The sequence below is a fragment of the Leptosomus discolor genome, chromosome 2 (assembly GCF_034619465.1).
Source record: "Leptosomus discolor isolate bLepDis1 chromosome 2, bLepDis1.hap2, whole genome shotgun sequence".
Classification (NCBI taxonomy): domain Eukaryota; kingdom Metazoa; phylum Chordata; class Aves; order Leptosomiformes; family Leptosomidae; genus Leptosomus; species Leptosomus discolor.
Window position 1 is genome coordinate 76,578,484 of NC_141392.1, and position 23,840 is coordinate 76,602,323.

Sequence of the window (23,840 nt, forward strand, 5' to 3'; positions counted from 1 at the left end):
ACAGCAAGGCCCCGAGAAGCATCAGAAACACAGGATGCCACCAATAGGTGGAATGTGACCCTCAGCCCACAGCAGGCAGGGCCCAGCACAGTGCCAAGGCTCATGCTGCAAGACCCTCATCCAGAGCACTTGGAGGGCTATAGGGAAGCTCTGAAGTTCAGACATTTGAAGGGATACACTCAGATGTAGTCAGACAGTATTAAAATTTGAGACATCTCTCCAGAAATGCTACTGTTTTTATTTTTCAAATCTGCATTATGAGTTTACCTGCAGTATTTCTTTTTTAACCTCTTTTTTTTGAAGATAGTATGTCTCAGAAGATTTTTTGGCTTCCTTGGTTGGGCATTTCATTCCCTGATCTTTTTCTTCCATCTCTTTAAGTATCTTCTCTGTTTGCAGATTTCATCGCACTGGGTGCTTGTCTCTTCACTTCTTCTGTCTTCCTTTACGCTATTTCCAACAGCATTGGTTTCTACAACATACAACCATGAGTTCCAAGATTTAGATTGCTTTCTCCCAGTTTCCAAGCACACCTTTTTAGATTTCCTTTTAAACCTTGATAACCAGTCCTCAGATGTCATGCCCAGCTGAGCTGAATGGGGAGAGACGCAATCCCACTTGGCTTGCTACTGATGATAATGAAATGTTGGTAAACAAATCTGAATTACCCTATGATCTTATGAAAGGACCACAGTCAGACCTAAACCCAAACCAAAATCTGGGTTCTGGCAACGGGGAGGGCAAGGGAAGGGTAAGGGGGAGTGGGAACAGAATGCTGTATTTACACCATTGCTTGTTAGAGAGAGAAGCCTCAAAACAACATTTATGTGTAGAACGTGCTCAATTGCAAATAAACAAGAAAGCAGTTGCTTCCAATTTCCTCAGTCTGCTGTAATTTGCTTTCTGCAACAAGCCTCTGGTCTGCATGTGGAACTTGTTTTTAAAACAACGTGTAAACAATGAACAAGAAGGGGAAAATGAGCACAGCTTTTTCAAACATTGCTGTTTATACACAGTTTGTAGACAGAGCTAGTAAGTATGGCTGCATTTTAGAATCTGTACCACAGTTGAATGCAACAGAATTACAAGCCACCCATATCAGGTCAAACTCTCCTGTACAGACAAGGGTTGTGGAATGGAGTCTGCTATTTGTAAATACCATCATCAAGATCTGTACTAAAGAAAAAAAGTAGGGAGAAAGAATCAAAAGCCAAAGAAAAACAAAACCAACAACAAAAGCAGTTGCTAGAAAGATGGTAGGTGCAGTGGGTCTTTCGGAAGTAAATTGGCAGCTTGTCAGTGAACAAAACCAATTTATCAGCCAAAGGCAGCTCCACTCTGGTGAAAAATCTGAAAACAAACTGCTAAAAGCAGTCACAGCCCAAATGTTTTTCACTGGGGACCTCTCTGCTCTCTAAGCCTTACTAAGGCTGGAGTTTCATAGACCAATGAGCTCAGAATGGCGGCGCAATTGAGCCATCAGATGTGACTTTTTAATATCCCATTTACCTTAACTACCCTTGTACTGGAATCACCAAGTTGGTTTGGCTAAACCATGTTCCCCTGAAAGGCATCTGGTCTTGACTTGCAGATACTCAGTAAGACATATTGTCATTTCTGAGGTTAATCACATTTTGAAAACATTGTTTCTGATTTCCCGTTTTCAGTTTGTCTGGCCTCAACTTCTAGTCACCACGTCTTGTTATACCTTTCCCTAAGAACCCTTTAATATCTGCTATTCTTGCCCAACAAAAATAGCTGTAGACTGTAACCGAGTCGCTCTCAGACAGGCTAAACAGATTGGTGCTTTTGAGAGCCCTCTGCTAGAAAGCATTTCCTGCAGCCCTCCAATAATTTTCATAACTCTTCTCCGCACTCTCTCAAATTTTTCTTCATCTTTTTTTAAGTAGTACACTCTGGAACCAGCAGTAGCATTTCAGTGCATCGTACATAGAACTACAAACTCATTTTTAATATAGCTTCACTGTTCTCCTCTTTATAAATAAAAAGATTGCAACATCCATCCTTTCCAGTACATGGCCAGTCATCTGTCTTATGAGCTCTGTCCTGTCCAGGGATGCAGTCACCCTGTTCTGTATGAGTCCTGCTTTTTTCTCATTCTTCATCTACTCAGGCACAGAAATACTTCTCGGAGGGATAACCAAGTTACCAAGCTATCTGTACGATTCTGTGCTCCTGCTCTGCCCACATCGTTATTCACTGAATGTGCCTTATCAAATTCACTAACATTCCTCCCCAAGTATGTCATTGGTAAATTTTATAATCTATATTTTTATACTTATTTCCAAGCCACTGACAAGAGTGTTGAATACTGGTAGTTCTGCTACCAACCCCTGTAGAAATCTGTCAGAAGCCATCTCCATTTAATGAAAATAACACATTTTTGTATGTCAAAAAATCTCGCTCTCAATCCATTTAGCATTTTTATTGATGTTTTGTGATACTAAAATTTAAAATACAAGAGTTATGTGGTGCTAACCCAAGCATTACAAGGCCCTTCCAAATATGTATTACTTCTCTAGCATTATGTTTATCTATCTAACTTGTAATCTTATCAGCAGAATGACATGAAGTTGGTTTGACAAGGCTTGTTTTCCATACACTCCTGTTGCTTGGCATTAAGCATATTGCAAGTGAAGGGTGTGCTTTTCAGTTTCATTTTGAGGAATGGGCCATTTCAGCAGGTATAGCCTTGTGTAGAAGTGAAAGGCAGCTTGCTGTGGCAGTGATATATCCATGAAGGAGTTCAGATGGAAAAAAAAACCCACATGTAATGAATTTATTCTGGATCTAATAACACCATCCCTGAATGTTTCCTTGAAATTTAATGATTGGTTGGAAGACTAATAGCCTTAAGATCTGTAATTTAATTATTTTTTTTATCTGCTGAATAAAATATTAATAGTTTCTTTTCCTCTTCTAAAACATAGATCCAGCACTGTTGATGGCATACATAAGTGTAGTACCTGTAGCTGTCATTTTGGTACATGACTCAACCTTTATCCAAGATGCTACAGTTTTTTTCCTAGTTCTCTCTACCTGCAATGGTGAAAAACACTCAGATGGGCATATTGTTTCAGTGCCATAAAATACACATCCAGCTTAAGTGTATCCTGCAGTTAGTTTTGAATCCATTTCTCTCCTAGAATAACAGTAGCCAAAATCCTCATTAAAGCAAGTGAAATGGAGAGGAGAATTCAGTTTGTTGCACTGATGAATCAGGACCTGTTGAATTCAGATACCTGTTTATGTAGCTGTTTCTTTAGCTTGTCATTGTCTGCTTGAGATTTTGCCAGAGCTTTCCTTAGAGACATGAGCTGCCCCTGAAACAAAGTCACCTCTTGTTCTGCCACCATCTTAGCATTCAGACACTCTGTTTTGTTTTGAAGAGCTTCCTGTAAACAGAAAGTACACAACAGAAACAATGATGAGAGCAGTGATTTTCTCTCTTTTGTATAGTAGAGGGTTTCTTGAAGGGTAAATCTCTCAGAGATTTTTAGTGAAGTGGGACTGAAGAGTTTGCATTTTCTAATAAAGGCTGGACTGTTCTTTTAAGGCAAAATGGGGAACAGGATAGACAAGAGGGGTCCTCTACAGGGGAAAACGTAAGATAATCTTTTGTATGGGTACAACTGCACATCTTTAATTCTATTCAAGTGCTTTTGTGCAAAAAAGCTCAGAGCAATGCAAAACTTGATCTTTCTTATGCATTAGAAAGACCTGTCAATCTAACAATCTGTTTATTCCTTCATTATCTCTAAAGTAAAAATGTGTGTGATGAGCTTGTTTTCCTTCTGGGCAGGGTCTTTTTGTTTGTTTTAAACACAAACATAAATGTGTATGAACATGCACGTTACTATGTTAGGCACAGATTTAGCAGCCCTCTCTCCTTTCCCAGCTAATTCTACTGGAAAAAGCAAGGTCCAGGTTCCTCTGCATTTTAAGTGAAGGACGGTGAAATACAATTTCTTAGATCTTCACATTCATTCCAAAAGTCAGACACAAGAAAACTCTGTCTGAGCAAGATCAGCTAGTTTATAATTTTTAAAAAAGCCAATTTTTCCCTTTTATTTTTCTCAGATTCAAAGTTTTCTTTTAAATCTTGTGAAGATAGCTCTTATTTCTTATTTAAATCCCCAAATTTGCAATAGTTCAATCCATCTTCGGCTGATCTGTTTAATAAAATATTCTAATGATTCAGCATCTCCCTGATATAACTGAGCTAAATGTATGCACACCCAGCTTTATTTGGATTTAAAATTAACAAGCACACAAAACCCATTTTGTTTTCACTCTTTTCAAGTTAACAAATATGATCCATTCTGCCTTTCCTTTGCTCGACACATGCAGCTAATTAACCTATGTTACAATCAATAACCTGTTTGTTCCCTTCTAATCAGCCTCATTTAAAGCAGTGAGGCACTTTTCTTTCCATCCATCTTCACTTTAGTTTAATTTAGTAACTTTTGTGCTTCATCTTGTATTTCTGTAATTAAATTTATAAACATCATGCTGTGTTCTGCTTTGTTTAAGCAGATACCAATTTAAAAAAAAAAAAAAAGGGAACCCTCATCCACCTCCCAAGCCCACAATCTAGTTCATTTTCACTCTATGTCTGCCTGTCTACTTTTTCATACGTTTTGGTCGGTTGTGAAACAGTTGATTTTGATGCAATGTCGTAATTAGTCTTCTGAGTCAACAGCAGAACTAGGAATACTATGGGCTGCTCGTACTTCCTCAATTGCTTCAAGCGAGCATCAGGGATTTGTTTCACGCTCTTCAGATTTGAAGACCACCATTATACCCATAATATAGAAGGGGAAAAGTTTAGAATTTTTACGTAGAATCTGCAGTTACCGTCAGCTCCTATCGGCTCACTGAATAGTAGCCTGCCCAATCTGACCATTAGTTTTGCAGAAAATTAGGCATTAATGACAGATGAAATGGTAGGGAAATATCACCTTCTCAGAATCTCTGAGCTTTGCAGAGATCTGTGCCTTCTGAGTGGTTTTCTTCCAACAGTTCGGAGCCTTTAGGTTACACATCAGCTTGCTTAGCCTGATATTTTCATCCAGCAAGAGCTGCAGCTGTTCCTGCTAAAGACGAGGTTGTTAAGAGTAGACCCACAAAGGTTACTTTCCTCAGGAAGAAACATGTGGTTTGGAAGTAAATACAATTGTAAAAGCATGCAGCTATTTGTATTTCATTTTAGTTTTCAAGTGCTAGAACTTTGCAGTATGAAACACTGCAGCCTTTGGCAATAACTTTCTATTACTGTGTCTCCAGGGAGACAGGAAATGTGAACATTGCCCAGAAACTAGGGAAAAAAAATGGAAGAAATTTAATCTGAAACAGCAAGCAGGTAAAACCCTCCAAAATGAAGCACTAATAATGGTGCTAAACATCGTTATGCCAAATGGAGATTCTGGTTCATTCCATATTCAGTAACCTGTTTCACCCTAATGACAGTGTCCTTAATAAGAACAAAATTAGTGGATTCATGAAAAGTATCGTCATCAGGTTTTCTTCTTCTTTGTTCAAAATAGCAGACTTTCTCTGAAAATCGTTACAGAGGACTGCTGGAGTTCCTGGCCCTCCTGGCAGAGGTGTCTCTGCACAGGAGCTCTACCATTCAGTGTCGGCTCACCTTCTTACCCCTTTTTTCCTGTATTAGTTCTATCTGCAGCTGGGCTTTGGCTTTCCTAATTTCATCACTATGGGTCTGAACTATGATACTCTACCTTTGTTGCCTGTCCATGTTTCCACTACTATCAGTAGCAAAAGGAAGACTAGGGGAAATGTGGGCTTCCTGCTGAATGAGGCAGGTGCCCTGGTGATGGAGGATACAGAGAAGGCAGAGTTACTAAATGCTTTCTTCGCCTCAGTCTTTTACTGCTAAGGCTGATCCTCAGGAATCCCAGACCTTGGAGGGAGGAAGACTGCCCCTTGGTTGAGGAGGATTGGGTTAGGGATCTCTTAGCCAGACTGGACACTCACGAATCCATGGCCCCAATGGGATGCACTCATGAGTGCTGAAAGAGCTGGCAGATGTTATTGCTAAGCTGCTCTCCATCATCTTTGACAGGTCATGGAGGACAGGAGAGGTGCCTGAGGACTGGAGGAAAGCCAATGTCACTCCAGTCTTCGAAAAGGGCAAGAAGGAGGATCTGGGAAACTACAGGCCAGTCAGCCTCACCTCCATCCCTTGAAAGGTGATAGAATAGCTCATTCAGGCGGTTACCTCCAAGCACAGAGAGGAATCTAATGAAGTTGAACAGGGACAAGTGTAGCGTCCTGCACTTGGGGAGGAATAACCCCATACACCAGTACAGGTTGGGGGTCAACCTGCTGGAGAGCAGCTCTGCAGAGAAGGACCTGGGAGTTCTGGTAGACAACAAGTTGACCACGAGCCAGCAATGTGCCCTTGTGGCCAAGAAGGCCAATGGCATCCTGGGTTGCATTCAGAAGAGTGTGGCCAGCAGGTTGAGGGAGGTCATCCTCCTCCTCTACTCTGCCTTGGTGAGGCCACATCTGGAGTACTGTGGCCAGTTCTGGGCTCCCCAGTTCAAGAGGGACAGGGAACTACTGGAGAGAGTCCAGCAGAGGGCTACTAAGGTGATTAAGAGACTGGAGCATCTCTCTTATGAGGGTAGGCTGAGAGACCTGGGGCTCTTTAGCCTGGGGAAAGAAGACTGAGAGGGGACCTTGTCAATGCTTATAAATATCTAAAGGATGGAAGTCAAGAGGATGGGGCCAGGCTCTTCTCAGTGGTGCCCAGCGACAGGACAAGGGGCAATGGGCACAAACTGGAGCACAGGAAGTTCTGCCTCAACATGAGGAAGATCTTCTTTACATTGAGGATGGCAGAGCACTGGAACAGGCTGCTTGGGGAGGTTGTGGAGTCCTCTTCCCTGGAGATATTCAAAATCCGCCTGGATGCAGTCCTGTGCGACCTGCTGTAGGTGAACCTGCTTTAGCAGGGGGGTTGGACTAGATGACCTCCAGAGGTCCCTTCCAACTCCCACCATCCTGTGATTCTGTGACACTTGCAATCTTTCCTTTTGTATTTTAGTCCTTTAAGAAACTCCTTGCTAAGGCAAGCAAGGCCAAGTTCCTGCTAAACTCCCTGGTCTTCTTGCAAAACAGGGTAGTTGGTTTTGAAATCTCTTTAAGTTTTCTTTTTTTTCAACCAGCTTTTCTCAGCACTTTTTCCCTCTTGGCAGTTTCCAAGGGATTCTGCCTAACAATTCCCTAAATAAGTCAGTGTGCTCTCCTGGAGTCCCAAGCCTTAGCTCTCCAGCATAATTTTGCAACCTTTCTCCTGATCGTGAAATTATTTCATAGTGCAGCCTCAGATGACACTCACTACCAATTTTTCCCTGCTTGTGAGCAGCAGAAGTAAGGATTTACCTTGGTTGGCTCCTCTAGCATTTGCTTTCGGGATATTATCACTAATGCTGTCTAGGAACTGCCTAGGCTTTCACAATGCTCTGTTCCCCTTCCACTAGATTTCCAGATGGATAAAACCTCCTTGAATACCAAGGCCTCAAATAAAGAACACTTTTCTTAGCCCTCTGTAGACAGGCCCATCCAATTTATTCTCTTCACCAGGCAGTCTGTAACGGATTCCCCACCACAGTCATTAATCATCACTAATGTTCCTCCTTCTTCTGACATTGACTCATACATAGGCTTTCAGTAGTACATCTCCACATTCGTACACAAGCTCTGTGCAAGGGAATGGACCCCTTACACAGAGTGCAATTCTCGCTCCTCTTCTTCCCTGCTGATCCTTCTTAAAGACCCTGTAACCACTCATGACCATGGTGTGCACCAGCTCACCAAGTTGCCATGACTCTGCTCAAACCACAGCCCTTTGACTGAACATGAGCTCCCCACTCTCCTTGCTCACTGCCTGTGCACTCTGTCCTTTCCGAGTGGGGATGTGGAAGTCTCCCTGCAGGCTTCTCACACACAGACCTCTTCCATTTCCATTGGTTCCTCATTTACTTCTGGGTGTCCCTGTCCCCCAGGTTCATTGGGGGGGTGTTGAAAGCCCTTCTCACTCTATTGGCATTAGTTATATCCTGATTTGCAAGCTTCTCTGCCTGAGAGATCTGCGGGCATATTTGCTTTAGACAGAAGTATTTAGCCATTATCCATTTGATCTCATTTGTATTCATTGACTGACTGCCATAATTTCAGTACAAATTGAACTTTGCTGAGGAGGAATATGTTTGACTGTAAAAGGGACTGATTTGGAAGTTGTAGCCTGGAAATGACTTTCCAGGCTTTAGTTTATAACTCCCAGAACATCAATTTCAGAGCACTTTTTCGAAACATAAAGCTGAATATATTTTTGATTCTAAGTAACCCCGAAGTGGAAAAAAGGATTCTGTCCCCCTTCTTTGGTGTGACCAGCTTGTGTGACAAGAAGATAAAACTCTTGTCAACACATTTATCAGAGTCACCAAAACATCACATTCTCTTCCACCCTCCCCCCCAAAAGTGACAATGACAACACATGACAGGGCTGACATATGATTCAATGTGAGTTCACATTTATACTTCTTCAGATCCAAGTTCAACCTCTCTGATGTTCACCTGTGTAAAAAGCATACTGTTAGTTTCACTCAGATCAGACTGAAAACAGAACCAAATTCAGTTCAAATACATATAGTTATTCTGGGTCTAAGGGCTGGATTTGGCCCAAAATTTCTGCACTTGGAGCATAAACATACAGTCAAAGATGATGGATTCATGACAGCCTGACAAATGAGTAGCCATTAACAGAGTCTAGTAATGGGCCACCTCCATGCTTGTCATCCAACCGATGTCCCTGATAGAATGCAGTAACTTCATCCATCTTCAGCAAGCTTAACCAGGATATTATCCTTGTATTCGTTTACTGACACACATATGTATTTCCTTACCTTAGACAAATGTTCTTTCAAGTCACCATTATTTTTAGTGGAGCCAAATTTTCTCTTCAGATCAATCATATTATCAACTCTTTGTCTTCTCGCTTCACTGATGATTTCAAACACTCGTTGCTCAATGCTAAGGCAATCAACATCCAACTTTCCTTGCAATTACAAACAGAACCCATAAGAGATGAAGTGTGCACATATGGGAAAGCAACATTCGGAAGATTTCAGAAGTCTCTCAGCTACAACCAAGTGGTCTTTCTTCATAATTATTTTCCTGGAATCAATGTATCAGGAAGACAGAGCAATATTCTTCTTGCATCCGGTCACTAAAAGAAGTGGATTTTCAATTGTATCATTCGCAATTGGCAATCCTGGGATGTATGTATTTAATGGAAGTAGCTGCACCATGGTGAAAAAATAGGCTCTCTGGTGAAAACCAGACTCACCTTCAGGATTGCAAAAGAAATCACAATATTCCTCAAGTCACTATTGCCCTGTCCATGGACATTAATGGGCTTGTGGACCATAAATCAAAACCCTGGGGATCTGATGCAGGTAGTATAGTATACCATAATGCACATGGTCACAATCAGGTCAGTTTTTACAGGCTAGGTTGGGGTACCTTATTTTTGTAAGTAATGATATATGTCACCCCAAAGAAATCAGTGGACTACTTGAAAACAAAGGCATTGTTAGAGCGAGCAATACAATCATGCAGTGGACATAAAGTTTCCAAGGAAAATAATGCAGAATTACAAACAAGTATTTTATCCAAAAAGTTCCCTCCTCTGTAACTGAAAAGAGCTTCCATCAGTCTCCGTAATGTGGTACCTGTTCCATCGAGAATACGCCTCCTCTCTTGGAAAAGGTACACTATTTTTCTACCAGACGTTTTTACAAGATGCTTCTAGCAGCCGGAGATAAATGATTCACCCATTCATCCACCTGGCACACTGCAGCAATTTATTCCTTTGAGTGCTACACTTGTCAAATTATACAGTAGCACAAGAAAGACCAATCGAGTACCCCCTCTTGTTCTGCACCTACTTTTAGATGGACACAAGTCACAAATAGGTTCCGCACTAATGATCGTATTCATCCCGTACTTCTTTTCTAATCGTCCCTTTGAGACCAAGATTTTCTTCCTCTAAGTCGGCGAGCTGGGCTCTGAGAGCAGTTATTTCCACAATCATCCCATGGCACAGCCCCACAATCTATCACAGCACAAAAAAGTGAATGAGCAAAGCTAGGGATGAGCAAAAACCATAGCCTAGGAGTAAACGATCCAAAGCTCTGAATATGTTGTGTGATACCTAATTAAGTATGGCAAGAATATCTTCCTAACCAAGTGGCCTGATGAAAATAATCCATTAATGATATGAAGTAATTAAATTTGTATATCTCTCTTGGTTTTAGAAACATTTCTTCCCTGGAAACAGTGGGAAGAATTGTGGCAGTTCACAACCAGTATTTGAAGGGGGCAAATGCATAAGTTTCATATATAACCTTAAAAAGTCTGTTTCTGGTCATCAGGAAAGAAATATCTCCTGCTAAGAGGTATGAGAACTGACAGAAGTAAATGTGTGCAGAGGACAGAGGAGCAGAAGGATTAGGGAGCAGGATTAGGGAATCTGATTTTAAGAGAAGATCCTGTGCGTAGCTCTGCTGCGTTGGTGTGCCTGGCCTCCCATAGCATAATCTCCCCTGCGTCCAGAAAGTCAGAAGAATTGTGATCAGGCTTCATTCAGTAAGCTGTGAGGTAACGCATTTATTGGAGCAAATATGCTGCCTGCTGATAAAGTTGAACATACAGACCATTTAATATATGATAAAAACGATTGTGTGTTCCATTTGTTGATATTTGACAATTAACATACCCTCAGAAAGGGCACGTGGGTTAGCACAAATAGAAACATGCATGATAGAACTTAAAAAGATTTAAACGACAGAATTTAAATTTCACATGGGCAGGTCATTGCTAGGTATAAATATTTTGTCATTTTCATACCACTGAACAGCATTTGCAACTAGATGAAAACAATGGAGGAAAGCTAAAAATCACTCTTAGCATGTTATGTTACTCAGATAAGAAATAGGCACGACTGCAGACTGTAGGCACAGCCAACAGCACAGTCTGCTTTCAAGGTTGCCTGGCACCTCCACATGCCAGATCAAAGTAGTAAATGCTAATAACTTCACTGGATTCTCACTGAAATTTTCTGTGTCAATTTTTTTGTCTTACAGCAAACATTACTGAGAGACTTCTGAAAGTGAGTGTTGGGGAAGAATACATGTATTTTAGCCCTGCTAAAAATTCTTGGGATCCTTATTCAGAGCAGCACTAGTTTTCCTTTGGTTTTGGGTGTCTTTTTTGTAAAATCAGCAAAAAGTTGATCAAATCCTAAGACTTTCTTGGAGGAAGAAAAACAACCCACATGGTTCATGTATGTTCCTTAGGGACTTTTTAATTTTCAAACTATCTGCCGTCCCACTTTGGCTGATCATGACTGAACCTTTCTCCACTGAGCAACTGAGCTTGCTCTTCAGACTTGCAATAGCCTCCGTTGACTGCTTTAGGCTAGCAAGAAGTGGAACTGTGAGCAGGAAGTCTCTTCTGAGGTTGAAGCAGAGCCCAGAGAAGGCAGCTGGCCACCCTGGGCCACTTCCTTCGAGTACAACACAGATGAGACATGATTTGGTGGTGATGGGCTAGCAAAGTGGAGGTGGGGAGAGACTCCACTGCCCACAGGCTCCAGGAAAGTCCTACTGACTCTTCCTGTATCTTCCCACTCAGCTGAAACCTCACACGTGTTTCTCATTTTCTCTCTCACTCCAGCCTTCCCAAAGATATGGACAGGACAGTGAAAACAGGGAAGAAGGGAGGTTGCTGACAAGACACAGTGCAGAAAAGCATATAGGGGCAAAAAACTGGAAAAAGCATGAGAAAGTGAGGCAAGAAACTGATAAGAAGCCCAGAGAAGAGCTGAAATCTTGTAGTCAGTGATGAGGACAGATGAGAAAAGGAGCCCAGGAATGAAATCCAAAATGCAGGTGTTCTAACACTGCTATGCAAACACCTCTGAAACCCAAGCACTCTTATCCCTAGTGTAGGTTTCTGTAGAAGCTGACATGCCTCTGGCAGTGGAGTTTGTGTTGATGGAGCCAAGCCTTCAAGTCAGCTAATAGATTACATGGATATCACACGATTCAACAAGATAGAGTTTCTGATTGTTGGCTGGGTTTAAAAAATTCCACCCACACACACCAGCTATCCTAAAAAACACAGCTGCAGCTGCAAAGTCAAGTACTCAGAACTGAAGGGGAGTTGGTTATGAAGCCATGATGTAGCATACCTGGTACCCACACTGCAGTACAGCCTGTGAGCCTGGCCCACTTCTATTTTCTATCTCTGTCAATGCAGAAGGTTGAATTGCTCTGGGAAAATGCCTTGTGAAGGAAGAGACCCACCAGTTAGGTTACTGGTATATCATCCATTGTGAACATGAACCACAGAACAGCAGGCCTTTGCCTTCAGATTAGCTTTGTTTTACAAGTCCTTCTGGCATGACTTCTGGCACTGAGCACAGAAACAGCAGCCCCAGAGCCCCCCTACCTTTCTTCTCAGAGACTGCCACCATATGACTGCACAGTGGAACTCTGTCCCAAATGAGACACTAAGTGCTATCAATGGATAGACCACCATCACCAACCTGTGTCAGAGCCATGTCGCTTTGCTTGCCACCTTCTTCCACTGCGTGCAGCTCCTGAAGCAGAGCACAAAGATGCACTGTGTCTATGCTTGTGCAGCCCAGCTCCACTTCAACAACTTCCCAGCCTGACAGCTTGACTTTATTTTTTACTTAGCGACTGCCTCCCACCCAGAGAAACCACCTTCCCCTGTTCTCCAAGAGTAGAATCAATGCTCTGTGCATACTTGTCCTTTTTGGTAAAGTAAACGATGCCGCTGCTGGATAATATTTTCATAAAACATGGAGTAGGTCTCAAAGTTGCTGTGCTTTCTAGCCTTGTTGTCACAGCCCAGTGTGGTGAGACAGTGTTGTAAATGGCTTTTTCTAAAAGTATCCTAGGAAAACAAAATAAGAAACCTTGCAGGTGGCCTGAGTCACAAGAGTTGCTACATAAAGCATACATCAAAATGAAACATGGTCACCTTATTGTAAATAAAATGCTCCGCGATATCAAAATGAAGCAAAAATAAAATTACTCGATGTAAACATTTTTGCCCAATCTACAATTTCACTGAAGTAATGGAAAACAGATTTGTGGTTTTTTGACTGGTTCTACCTGTAACTATATAATGGGTTTTTTTCCCATCTGAAGCTAAAACAGAATTTTCAATAGAGAAATTAAATCACCAGCTCAGAAACTGCCTGGACTGCAGTTGGGTCTCAATATCCCCTTCTCTCAAAAAAAAAACAGGTTTTGAGGGGTTTTAAGCAGAAGTGGTCATATTTTCACAAATATTTTCTCTAAATGTCACTGACACCCACCCCCACCCCACCCCCAACATGCTTCCTAACATTGTACTGGACCCCTGATTTAGCAATGGCTTGGGAAGAAGAGTTCCCACTACTGAATCCGTGAATAAAGTCCTGCAATCCTGCATTGCGGTTGCATATAAACCTCCAGCCCTTACTCATCTTCACATTATTACAGCCCTGAGAGCTGAAATAAACCTGTCAGAAGGCAGTAGGGCAACACAAGAGTTTGCTGCCAACGCTGCTATTACAAACCAACATAATCTGAATCTAAGCTCATAAGCTTAAGAAATGTGTTTCTCTTTTAGATCACTGATTGACAAGAGCTTTAAAAAATAAAGCTGTAAACATGATTTAGCTGTTGCTTAGATAGAAATGCAAAACATGTACCTCTGCATCTGAATCTTGGTAGTTTTCCATCAGCCTTTGAATAAAACGTTTCAACTATCTGTGGTTGTACAACTGAGAAATTTTCTTGCATTACCCTGTGTTTCCAGAGCTCTGCAGGAATAGGGGGAGAAAAAACCCAAACCAGAATAAAACCACGCATCAGTCGGTATCACTGTCACAAAATATTGATCCTTCAGTAATCCCTGGGATTTGACACTGGGTACACTTTATAGCTTAGGGTTTCTCAGCTTTCGTAAAATGTTTACAACAAAAAGTAAATGTCATTGCAAACAGATTGTGAAGTCTGTGCTGTGCAGCAATATCAGAGTCATTCTGGTATCAAAGCCAAAATGCAATGTCATTATGGACCAGTTCTGTCAATAATGACCTGGCCTACAATTGTGTATTGGAGTTTTCTCTCGATGTTGAGTAAAGAATAAGGCTTTTGTGTGAAATTGAACATTTATGTGCACTAATTATTGCTGTCTGCAACCACAACCAGTGGCAGTAAGGCACATTTTTATTTCCTTTTATTTCCAGTTTTTCTTTGTTTTACTATTTGTGCCTGTGAATACCCAAATTGCCCACACCCATGCAGTAATTGCACCGAGTAAACACCTAACATACTAAAAAGTCTGGCATTTACATTGCACTGCTAGGCCTAAAATATTAACACTCCAATACGGAGGAGTGGAGAAGTAATTTTCTACCAGTTTGCTTCAGGCTGCCAGAAAAGTCCAGAATAATTAGTGTTCAGCCTTGCTGGCACAGTTGTCTTTGCAATGATTATGGCTAAACATTCACTTCATAAAGAGAACCTGAACTCTTAGATTTATGGAATTTGAATCTGTGGAATAGGCAGGGTAAACAGGTCCATGCAGAAAGGTGTATGGTATCTCGGTACACAATTCTTCATGGCTTCCTGCTAAATGTATTTCTGGAATTTCTCACAATGGGCTCTCCAAAACAGAGGAGAGTTTCCTGAGGGTAAGCTGGGTTTTGGCAGTGATATCTCCCCCACAATTCAGCTGGTCCCTGGCCCCCAAATGGGTGCCCAAGGAAGTGGGAAGCTGAGAACAAACGTGCTCTCCCGTTCAAAAGCAGGACAACTCTTTACTGCCTTTATGCATCAAGGCTACTTTTACCACTCAGGACTGGGGCTCCTGTATCTCTCAGGAAGTGTATTTTAACTCTCCTTACCAGTGGGGAGACTGCTCCCTTGTCTGGCTCTTTCAGATGTCACTAGAGTCACCTCCTGGTTAATTTTCTTCCGCACATCATGGATCATGTGGATTTCTAGGCTTCACAGAAGCTTTTGAAGCTAGAATCAACTTTAACACTTAGCTCTTACTAAATCTCTATACTGCTTATAAAGCAACCTGTCAACTAGCAAAACCTAGCAGACTAAACCACAGCAATTCTCTTCTCATCCTTCTCTAAAATACAGTACTTCAGGTACAGCATCAAGATTAATATCATTTGGGGGTGATAGTATGCCTAGTGCTGCGCCACAAATACTCTGGATAGAGGCATGTTCCCAGGTTGCTTTGAGCTCTCCCAGGACCCACACCTGGCTCCTCCACACAGCAGAGGTGCCATTGCAGAGCCTCATGGGTCACACACATCTGCCAGACTTCCACCCATGACAGCCTCCATGGGGCCCCGCTGGGCTTCACTGGTCAGAAATTGCAGGAAAATGTGATGCTGCGCAGTCCCCTGCAATGCCCCACTAATAATCCTTCCCTTACCTGATGCACTTTTGTTTCTATTTCTGATGCTCCTCGGGGGGGAAGTATATGCTGAGTGCTCGTAATGGGCTCTCCAAACTCCTCCTCTGTGCCCGTTTGTCTGACTATGGCTTTCGTGGCTGGGTACAGGGTATCTGCACTGGAATCACCAAGACATGGGTATTTCACACATTCTTTCTCAAAATTACTGTGTTTGCATTCACTGACCTTGGACCTTAGCTTTCCTTTTTCTTCCCCTGCCCCTGTTCTTAACCCATGCAGAATATGCTTAAATCGCAGCTCACTGCATTAGCCCCACTTGCCCTACAAGCAGAACAGGACAATCTCTTCCTCACTGGTCCTGCCTTATTACGTAGTTCAGTAATTTGTCCAGGTTTATAATAATACAGAACTAAAATGGAGGGGAAGGAACAGGGGGTCAACCAGATAAAGCAGGGAAATCTTGTCACTGGCAAGAACTTGTCTATCACCATCATTCAAATAGACCAAGAAACTCCTCCCCCTGCTCTCCTTCATATCTGATCATGGGTTTGCTAAGTGCTTCAGAGTGTCAAGTGCCAAGGCAGTCACGCACTTTGCTCTTAGAAGCAGAGGAGCCATTAGCAAGGCATATATACCTCCTTACATTTTATTGCTTTAATCACGCTGCCTTTTAAACGCTTGATGGCATGACACAAAGGTTAGCACAGAGCTCAGAGAGGGAAGTAGGGAGCTGTTATCTGCGGAAGGGATGGATGGGGATGTGGAGGAGGGAAACAGCGGGATTTTTGGGTACAGTACATTTGGCAGATTGCCTGATACGACAGAGCTGTTGCAGGTGCCACTACAGAATCTCCTCCTGCTCAAATGCCAGTGTGAGCAAAGCTACGGGCAGGGAGCTCACCTTTCCTCCCAGGAGGCAATAACTGCTAAGTGTGATCTTGGGCATCACCACAAGAAAGCGCTGGGTGTGGAGGGACTGGGAGATGCTGAGGCCGGGGCTCTCCCGCAGCTGCCCAGCCCCGTGGTGGAGGCACAAACCGTCACTCGCTCTGCATGGAGAACTCCTGCCCTGACTCACAGTCCTCCTGCGACCCAGTCCTGTTCTGCCCCAGAGCTGCTGCCCTGGCAGAGTTTATAAACTGGTTAGAGGCAAAGACTGTGGGCCCTCAGCACTGGACCGTGACGCCTGTGATCCGGTGGCAATGCATGGGAAGTCACGCTGGGATACAGATAAATGGAGACCAGAATGGAGCAAACCTGACTTCAGCTGTTTACCCACACACAGATTTTCAGTGACGGATTCAGACTTGTCAATCTAAGAATCCTTGGCCTTGTAGGGACAGACCCACTGAGCATTGCTTCTTCCGTGCTCTGTTGCATGACAGCGATGTTTTCTGGCATCTTCGTGCACTGATTTCACCATTAATGAGTGCCATCTTGCTCTTTCACTTCCTTTCCTGTGGTTTCCGGGGACAAGGCTTTTTTAAAAAGCCATGTTCCACTCTCTGCTTTCAGAAGGGCCTCTCTGATGGAAATCTTCCAGTTTTCTATTCTTGACTGCTCAAAGTTGAGCCAAGTAGAAGGGTTAGGAAGAATTCTGCTACAATTCATCTAATAGGCTTCCAAAATTTCCATTTGTTCAAGTACTGTATTTAACATTGTTATGGATCCTGAAATACAGAAGCGGGTCACACGACTGAGAAGAATGCACTTGGAAAACATCATCAGCAAACAGTCTGAATAGACATTGAAAGAGGGGAAAAAACAAACGTACTGAAGCAAAATGTAGCTCTCAAGCCTTTAGAGAAAAGTGAAAGTACTAGGCTAATTATAAGCAAAAATAAAGAAAGGTCAAAATAAAAAAAAAAAAAGGCAAGTGAAAGAGGGGGACAGGAGGAAAATGGATGGAGAAGGCAAAGACTTTTCTCGGTTTTCACCTTTTCAGTCACTCTGGAATATTCTTGCATCCAAGGCAACTTACCCATATTGCTCACAAAACTCTTTGTAGACAGGAACTGTATCGATAGCCTCAGTCCTCAGCTTGAGCCAGCCCCATTCTGCTTTTAATATCTCTAGTTGCTTCCATAGAATCAGAAAAGATCTCAGCAAGTTGTGATACGACTGGATGATAGTGCCTCAGCAGAAGTTTGCACGTCTCTTTGCTGTTCTGCAACCGGTTAGCACTTGAGTCAACTGCTTGTGCCAAATTCTGCTGGAAGTCACAGGGAAATGTTTCACTTCAAAAAGCTATCACAAACTTTTCACATGGTTTTCATTGCTTAATAGCATCTCATGAAACAGACAGTGAGACAAGACATGCGACAGGCTATTGCGCAATCAGAACTTGCAATGGGGCCTTACACCAGTGTCCTTCAGAGCACAGTACTGGAAAAAAAATGGGCTGTTTTTTGGTTGCAATGGTTCTTGCATACAGAAGAGACAGGGATAAAATTGCACAGAAGTTAAATCCTTTGTTTTATTGCTGCTTTCCTCAAGAGATTCACTTCAACAGCATCACACTCTGCTGTTTCTACTAAAAATACTGTTACAGAAATCAAACTCTTAAGTCAGATTTTGAAGGAAGGAGACCTTAAAATAACTAAACTTGTCCTTTCCACTCATTTTACTTTACAAATTGATCAGTGTATCTGTTTTCCATCACAAACAGTTTGAATCTCTTCCCGTTCCTTGAACCGAATCTTCATGTAGTTTCTGGCAGGCTTTAGGTGCCTGCAGCAACCGTTCCTCACACGCACATCCACAATGCAAGTACTCAGGGAAGTACAGCCTGGAAGTACCTTGCCTCTCCCTGACTAGATTTTGATTTTAGAGAGTGTCCAGGCTGCTCCTTTCTGCTTTGAACTGAGTAGCTCTTGATAAAGAAAGAGCTGGACCTTCAGTGGGGTGTGGGGAGAAGTCAAGACAGTCTTGTTTTCTCCAGAAGTCTAGCAATACCAACAGGCCCTCAAGGGGCATCTATCATGAGGGCTTCTCTCTCTCGAGTACCCAGAATTTATAGGACACAACATTTTTCCCTTTGCTTCTCATCAGATGGCCAGGAGCAGATGAGGTTGTTACAGCATACCTCAGGTCTAGGTCACTTAGGTTCACAGAGATTTCATTGCAACACCTAACAGGAGACCTACATAAAAGCTGTGCAGTCCCAAACAAACTGAGTTGTCAGAAGTACCTGCTTGCTCTTAGCTAGTGAGGCTTGACAGTCAGTGTGATCTTCCACAGCACAGCCGTAGCTGTTCTGCAGTACATCCTTCATTAGAAACTGCATTGCCACCAGCTCCCCATGAGCAACTCTTCGGTCTGCATCACTCAGGCTGCACAGGCACAGCTGGAGAGGAAGGGAGTCTCTGAAGGTCTGCTGTGCAGAGCTTAGCCAGTAACAGCAAATCTCAGATAACTGTCAGCACAGCTTTTTTTGATGTTACAAACAGAAATGAATTTCCAGCTTTTAGCATCACAGTCCTAAAACACATCTGCCCATGCATAAAAATTATTTGAGTCTCTAGTTCTAGCACACTAAGAAAATGATATCATTATCACTAAAATTGCTCTGCTCTGCTTGAAGAAAGATCAAATGTGAAGTAAATGGTAAAATGGGCTTTTGGACAGAAAAGGGGGAGATTTTTTTTGTTCATTTCTGTTCTGTAAAAAACAAAGACATTAGTTTGTTTTGCTCCTGCATTGTAGATTCATCTTGTCTTTATGTCTTTGGACGTAAGCACAAGGCTGCTGTCTCACTGTACCTGCATGTTGTAATATATATTAATTGTGTTGTTGACAGTGACTGGAAACAATCCTCCATCCATTAGGAATGTCCTCCAAGGAAAATGCATGACTGTCTAAAAGAATAGAGATGACCGTTCATAAATAAGAACAACATTCAATTAATTATGAGAGTCCCATCTAGTCTGATCAGGAAAAGGCAACTCGGAGGCCAAGCTGCTATTTGATAGGTGATTCAGTCTGCTCTGACTTTGAAATTAGGCCAGGTATTAGAAAAGAGAAGAGCATCTGTTATCACTCCTTGGGAAAGCAACAGTAATGTTCATTTCAGAATACGTGTCCTATCAAGATGCTGTGCTGCTTCTGCATCCACAGAATAGCTCCCATGTCCTTACCTATCCGTTGTCAATCATTTATTGCTGGTCCTATCTCAGGACATCTTATTCATCAAAGACGCCCAGATTTTGCATGCCAGTACAAATCCTGTTTCTCAGTTATGCTAAGGAGGTCCAATGTGTCATTGTCATCTAAATCAAGGCGGGGGGGGGGGGGGGGGGGGGGGGGCAGAAAATTGTATTTCTACAACTCATTGTTTGGGAAAGGCATTATTAAAGGTGAAACGATAGTATCTGACATTGGATAATTAGCAGGATGGCATTAAAATGAGGAAACATGAAGTTAGAATGAGTATTTAAAACTGCTTATTACCTTCGAACACGCTAATACCACCAGCAAGACTCATCTTTACTTTCCCTAACATGACACCAGCTTATTTTGCCAGTGTCATTCAAGGTGCCTCTTGAGTTCATAGGTATGTAATTTGGCATTATGTAATTCTGTGTGATGCTATAGCTAAGAAAACCACTAGAGCTAAATATCTTGCACACAATCATGACAAACATGTTGGGCAATCAAAACTGCTGCCAGGTGATGACAGAGCTCAGAAGGGTAATTACCCAAAGCAGAAAGTTAATAGAATCACCAATATCTGTCATGAAGAATAATTCCAATTTGGTGACATTGGAGTGATTACATTCCATCTCAAATTTTTGTTTTTCACTTCTGTAGAGAGTGAATGATGGAACTGCTGTCTAGAACTTCTAGTGGTGAATCAAGTTAATAACCTTGTGATCATGGGAATTTTTTAATTGGCTATTAGTGGTTAGGTTCTTTGCACCATGGTAGGGAAGGCATAAGCACACCAGCAAGAAGTGCAGAGGACTTTGCTCTCCAAGGAGCTCGGTGCAAACAGAGGAAGAGTGCCTCTGAGGGTACGTTTTACTCACCCTGCAGCTTTGAGGATCCAGAAACTGTGGGAGCCTTAGCTATGAAGCAAATGCACTCTGAATCATAGAGTTACTCAACAGAGGCAGTGCATGGTATATCCTGTCTGTAACACTCTGGTAGGCTGAAATATTCCCCGAGGACAAAAATGTCTCTCTGTAAAGGAACCAAAACGTTTGTATTAAAAAAGAAGTAAGGTAACTTCCAAATTCTTCAAATGTTGTGTAACACAATCACCTGCACCTCATTATAACCCAACACGGTAGCAACTGATAGGGATAGTGGCAGATATGATGGTTGAAACAAATAGATATAAATGTTAATGAAGTAGATGTACGTGTGAAAGTGTCTCTGCCTGGGGACACTTACACCGAGACGTATGTCTATGCTAATGGAGAGGGATGCTCGAGTAGATAATAAACTGGATAATAACTCAGGAGCTCTACTGCCTTCTATTCCTGATATACTAGGATAATTTCCTATAAAAAGTGGGAGAGCCACTGAAGCTTTTCAAAGTTTTCAAAAGTGCTCGTGAAGCTTGGGAATCTAAATTGTAGGATACTTGGAGTCCAGAGCTAGGTTTAGTAACAACACTCCCCACTGATTTTGAAGAGACCTGGTCTCACACAGCAATGCAGGTGACACCAGAGCCCAGCTAAGCCAGCGGGATGCTGTTCCAACACAGCTGTACAGCACTTCTGGGACCCAGCTGGCTCCTCATGCTCGGATTGCATTGCACTGTGCAATCCCACACATAGAGCTACCTTTTACTACACTCTATGCATCATGCAAATATATTACTCAGTCAAGCTTAGACATGACTTTGTCATTTCATTGCAGCCTCTTTGTCACCCTCAGTTCTCCTGTACCTCACTCCCAAGCTTTTAGAAAAAAAGAGCCTCTGTTCAACTGGTTCTTGCAATATAAGAAGTAATCTGGACTGCAACTCTTTCTGTAGCTGCACATCGTCCTTTGAATGGTAACTCTAAGACAAGGATCTTGTTCTTTTGTTTTTGTCAAACACACACAAGTGCTTTTAAAAAGGACGTGGAGTTGGTATCAGTTGCAGGACTAACACAGGGACAAATAACAGCTTCCAGGATCAAACTTGGCAGAGAAGTTCAAAAGCGATTAAATGTGTCTTAGTGTCACACTGTAAACCCTGGTGTGGAGAAAATGGAAACTTGTTGCACTGGCAATAAGGAACAAGAAAGATGAAGCAACTGATACACTACATTTCTTCTTACTTCCTGTTAACACACAGTTCCTTATCCGAGGAAAACACTTCCCTCACCGATTGCCTTTAGAGTATTTTAATCAGGAAAAAATAGAAATCAAAGCACAAGGTAGTTTTATCTTCTTGTGAGTCTCCAGACATTTAGTCTACAAACACGTACAGTCACAACTCCACTGGATGGCACAAGAGTGGTCATACTGGGTCAGAGCAAAGGTCCATCCAGCTCAGAGTCCTGTCTCCCACAGTGATCAAAAGTGAATTCATGAGAAGGTTACAAAAATCTCCAGAGCAAGCATATACTGATATTTCCCACCAACATTCTCACAGCCTCAAAGAATTTGTAGCTCAGGCATTTCCTCAGCCAGAGGTGATTGCTAAATGTTTAATAATCCTTGGTAGATTTGTCTTCGACAAGCCCGTGCAGTCTCCCTCCGAGTCCTACGAACTTTTACCACCTGCCACATCCTGCAGCAAGAAATCTCACAGCCTAATTACAAGCCACGTGCAAGAACCACCTTTTCTTTTTTTTTGTTCAGAGTTGGCTACCTGTTGTTCACCTGGGATGCACCTTACATCGGAAAAGACCTTGAGCAGACATTCTTTGTTTATCCCCTGCCTTTGATTGACTGTTTTATAGAGCTGTCACACAGCTATACTGCTTGTTCCACCCAGCAAACTTTCATCGTCTGTGTGGCTCCTATGGAAACCTGTCTGAGTTCTCTGTCCTTCCTCAGGTGGGGGCCAGAACTGCGTAGGCTCGTCAGCACAGATTTATTCAGCGGTGTAATAGTGTTCTTATTTTTATTCTCCTAAAGGGAAACAATTTATCAATTTGCCTTTTTTTTTTTTCTACTGAGCTGAAATTTTGACAGAACTACCTGTCATAACTCTGAGATTTCATTACTGCATGGTAATGGTCAAGTCAGAGGCTGTCATTTTATACATTGGGATTGTTTTTTTCCCCCAGGTGTATCATTTTACCGACACACTGAACTCCATCTGCTGTTTTATTTTGCAGTCATTCTGTCTTGTGTGGTCCTTCTCCAGCCAGCCCTTGTCCTTGGTATCCTGGCTATGACAGTATCATGTACACAAGGGACTGCTTCAGCTTCAGTCCCTTTTCAATGTCATTTATGAGCACCTGAACAGCACAGGAGAAAGCTCAAACTCCTGTGGGAAGCCACTGGTAACCTTCCTTATCCATTGCAAAAGTTTCTTATTTACAGCCGCCTTCTTCCTAAATCTCCACAAATTATTTACAAATGTGACCATCTCCTCCCACATTCAGTCGCTGCTCAGACTCCTTAAGAGCCTCTGTTGAGGCTATTAAACCTTTCAGGGAATCCAAACAAAACATATCAACCCCTTCTCCATGGTTGTTAACACCTTCAGAGAGCTCCAGCATGCACTTTCCAAAAGCAGTGTCGACTCTCACGAATACATCATAGTTGTCCATGCGTACACTTCATTACCGTTTCTGCTAGTTTGAACACTATGGATATCAGATTTATCAGCCAGTGATTAGCCAGATCACCCTTACAATCGTTTTTAACAACTGGCAACACATCAGCCACTTCCCGTCCTCGAGTACCAAGGCAGTGTTAAGCAAGAAGCTACACACCATAGCTAGTACTCTGGCTTCGTTTAAAAAAAAAAAAAATCCTTGAGCGCTTTGAAAATTCTTGAACATTGTCTTGGTCTTGGCAGCTTGTTCATCTTCATTTCAGTCTGCTTGTCCCATAACTTTCTGTGGCAACACTTCCACTTGCAGCAGCTCTGCTGATGCATCTCCCATAAAGAAAGGTTTTGGTGTGGGAACCTCCTCAAGTTCTTCCATAGGGAATGCAGAAACAAACAAATCACTTTTTAAAATGTGTGCTATTGACTTACCTTCACTGAACATCCCTGATCACCTATAGGCCCTACAGACTCTCTGCCATGTTTCCTGCTCCTGGTATATTTGAAACAAGTTTTATTATTAGTCTTGAAACCTTCAACAAAATTGTTC

The 23,840-nt window shown here is 42.3% G+C and overlaps 1 protein-coding gene across 1 annotated transcript; it reads right to left on the bottom strand.

The window, feature by feature from the left end:
* Positions 1-3,239: 3,239 nt before the first annotated feature.
* On the bottom strand, positions 3,240-23,288 carry LOC147416029 (coiled-coil domain-containing protein 162-like). The gene is given in 11 exon segments (XM_086460454.1): positions 3,240-3,416; positions 8,955-9,101; positions 10,058-10,165; positions 12,662-12,715; positions 12,886-13,035; positions 13,841-13,888; positions 13,890-13,951; positions 15,041-15,161; positions 15,589-15,727; positions 17,552-17,705; positions 23,093-23,288. Coding segments are annotated over 11 exon segments (1,356 nt in total).
* Between the last annotated feature and the right edge of the window lie 552 nt (positions 23,289-23,840).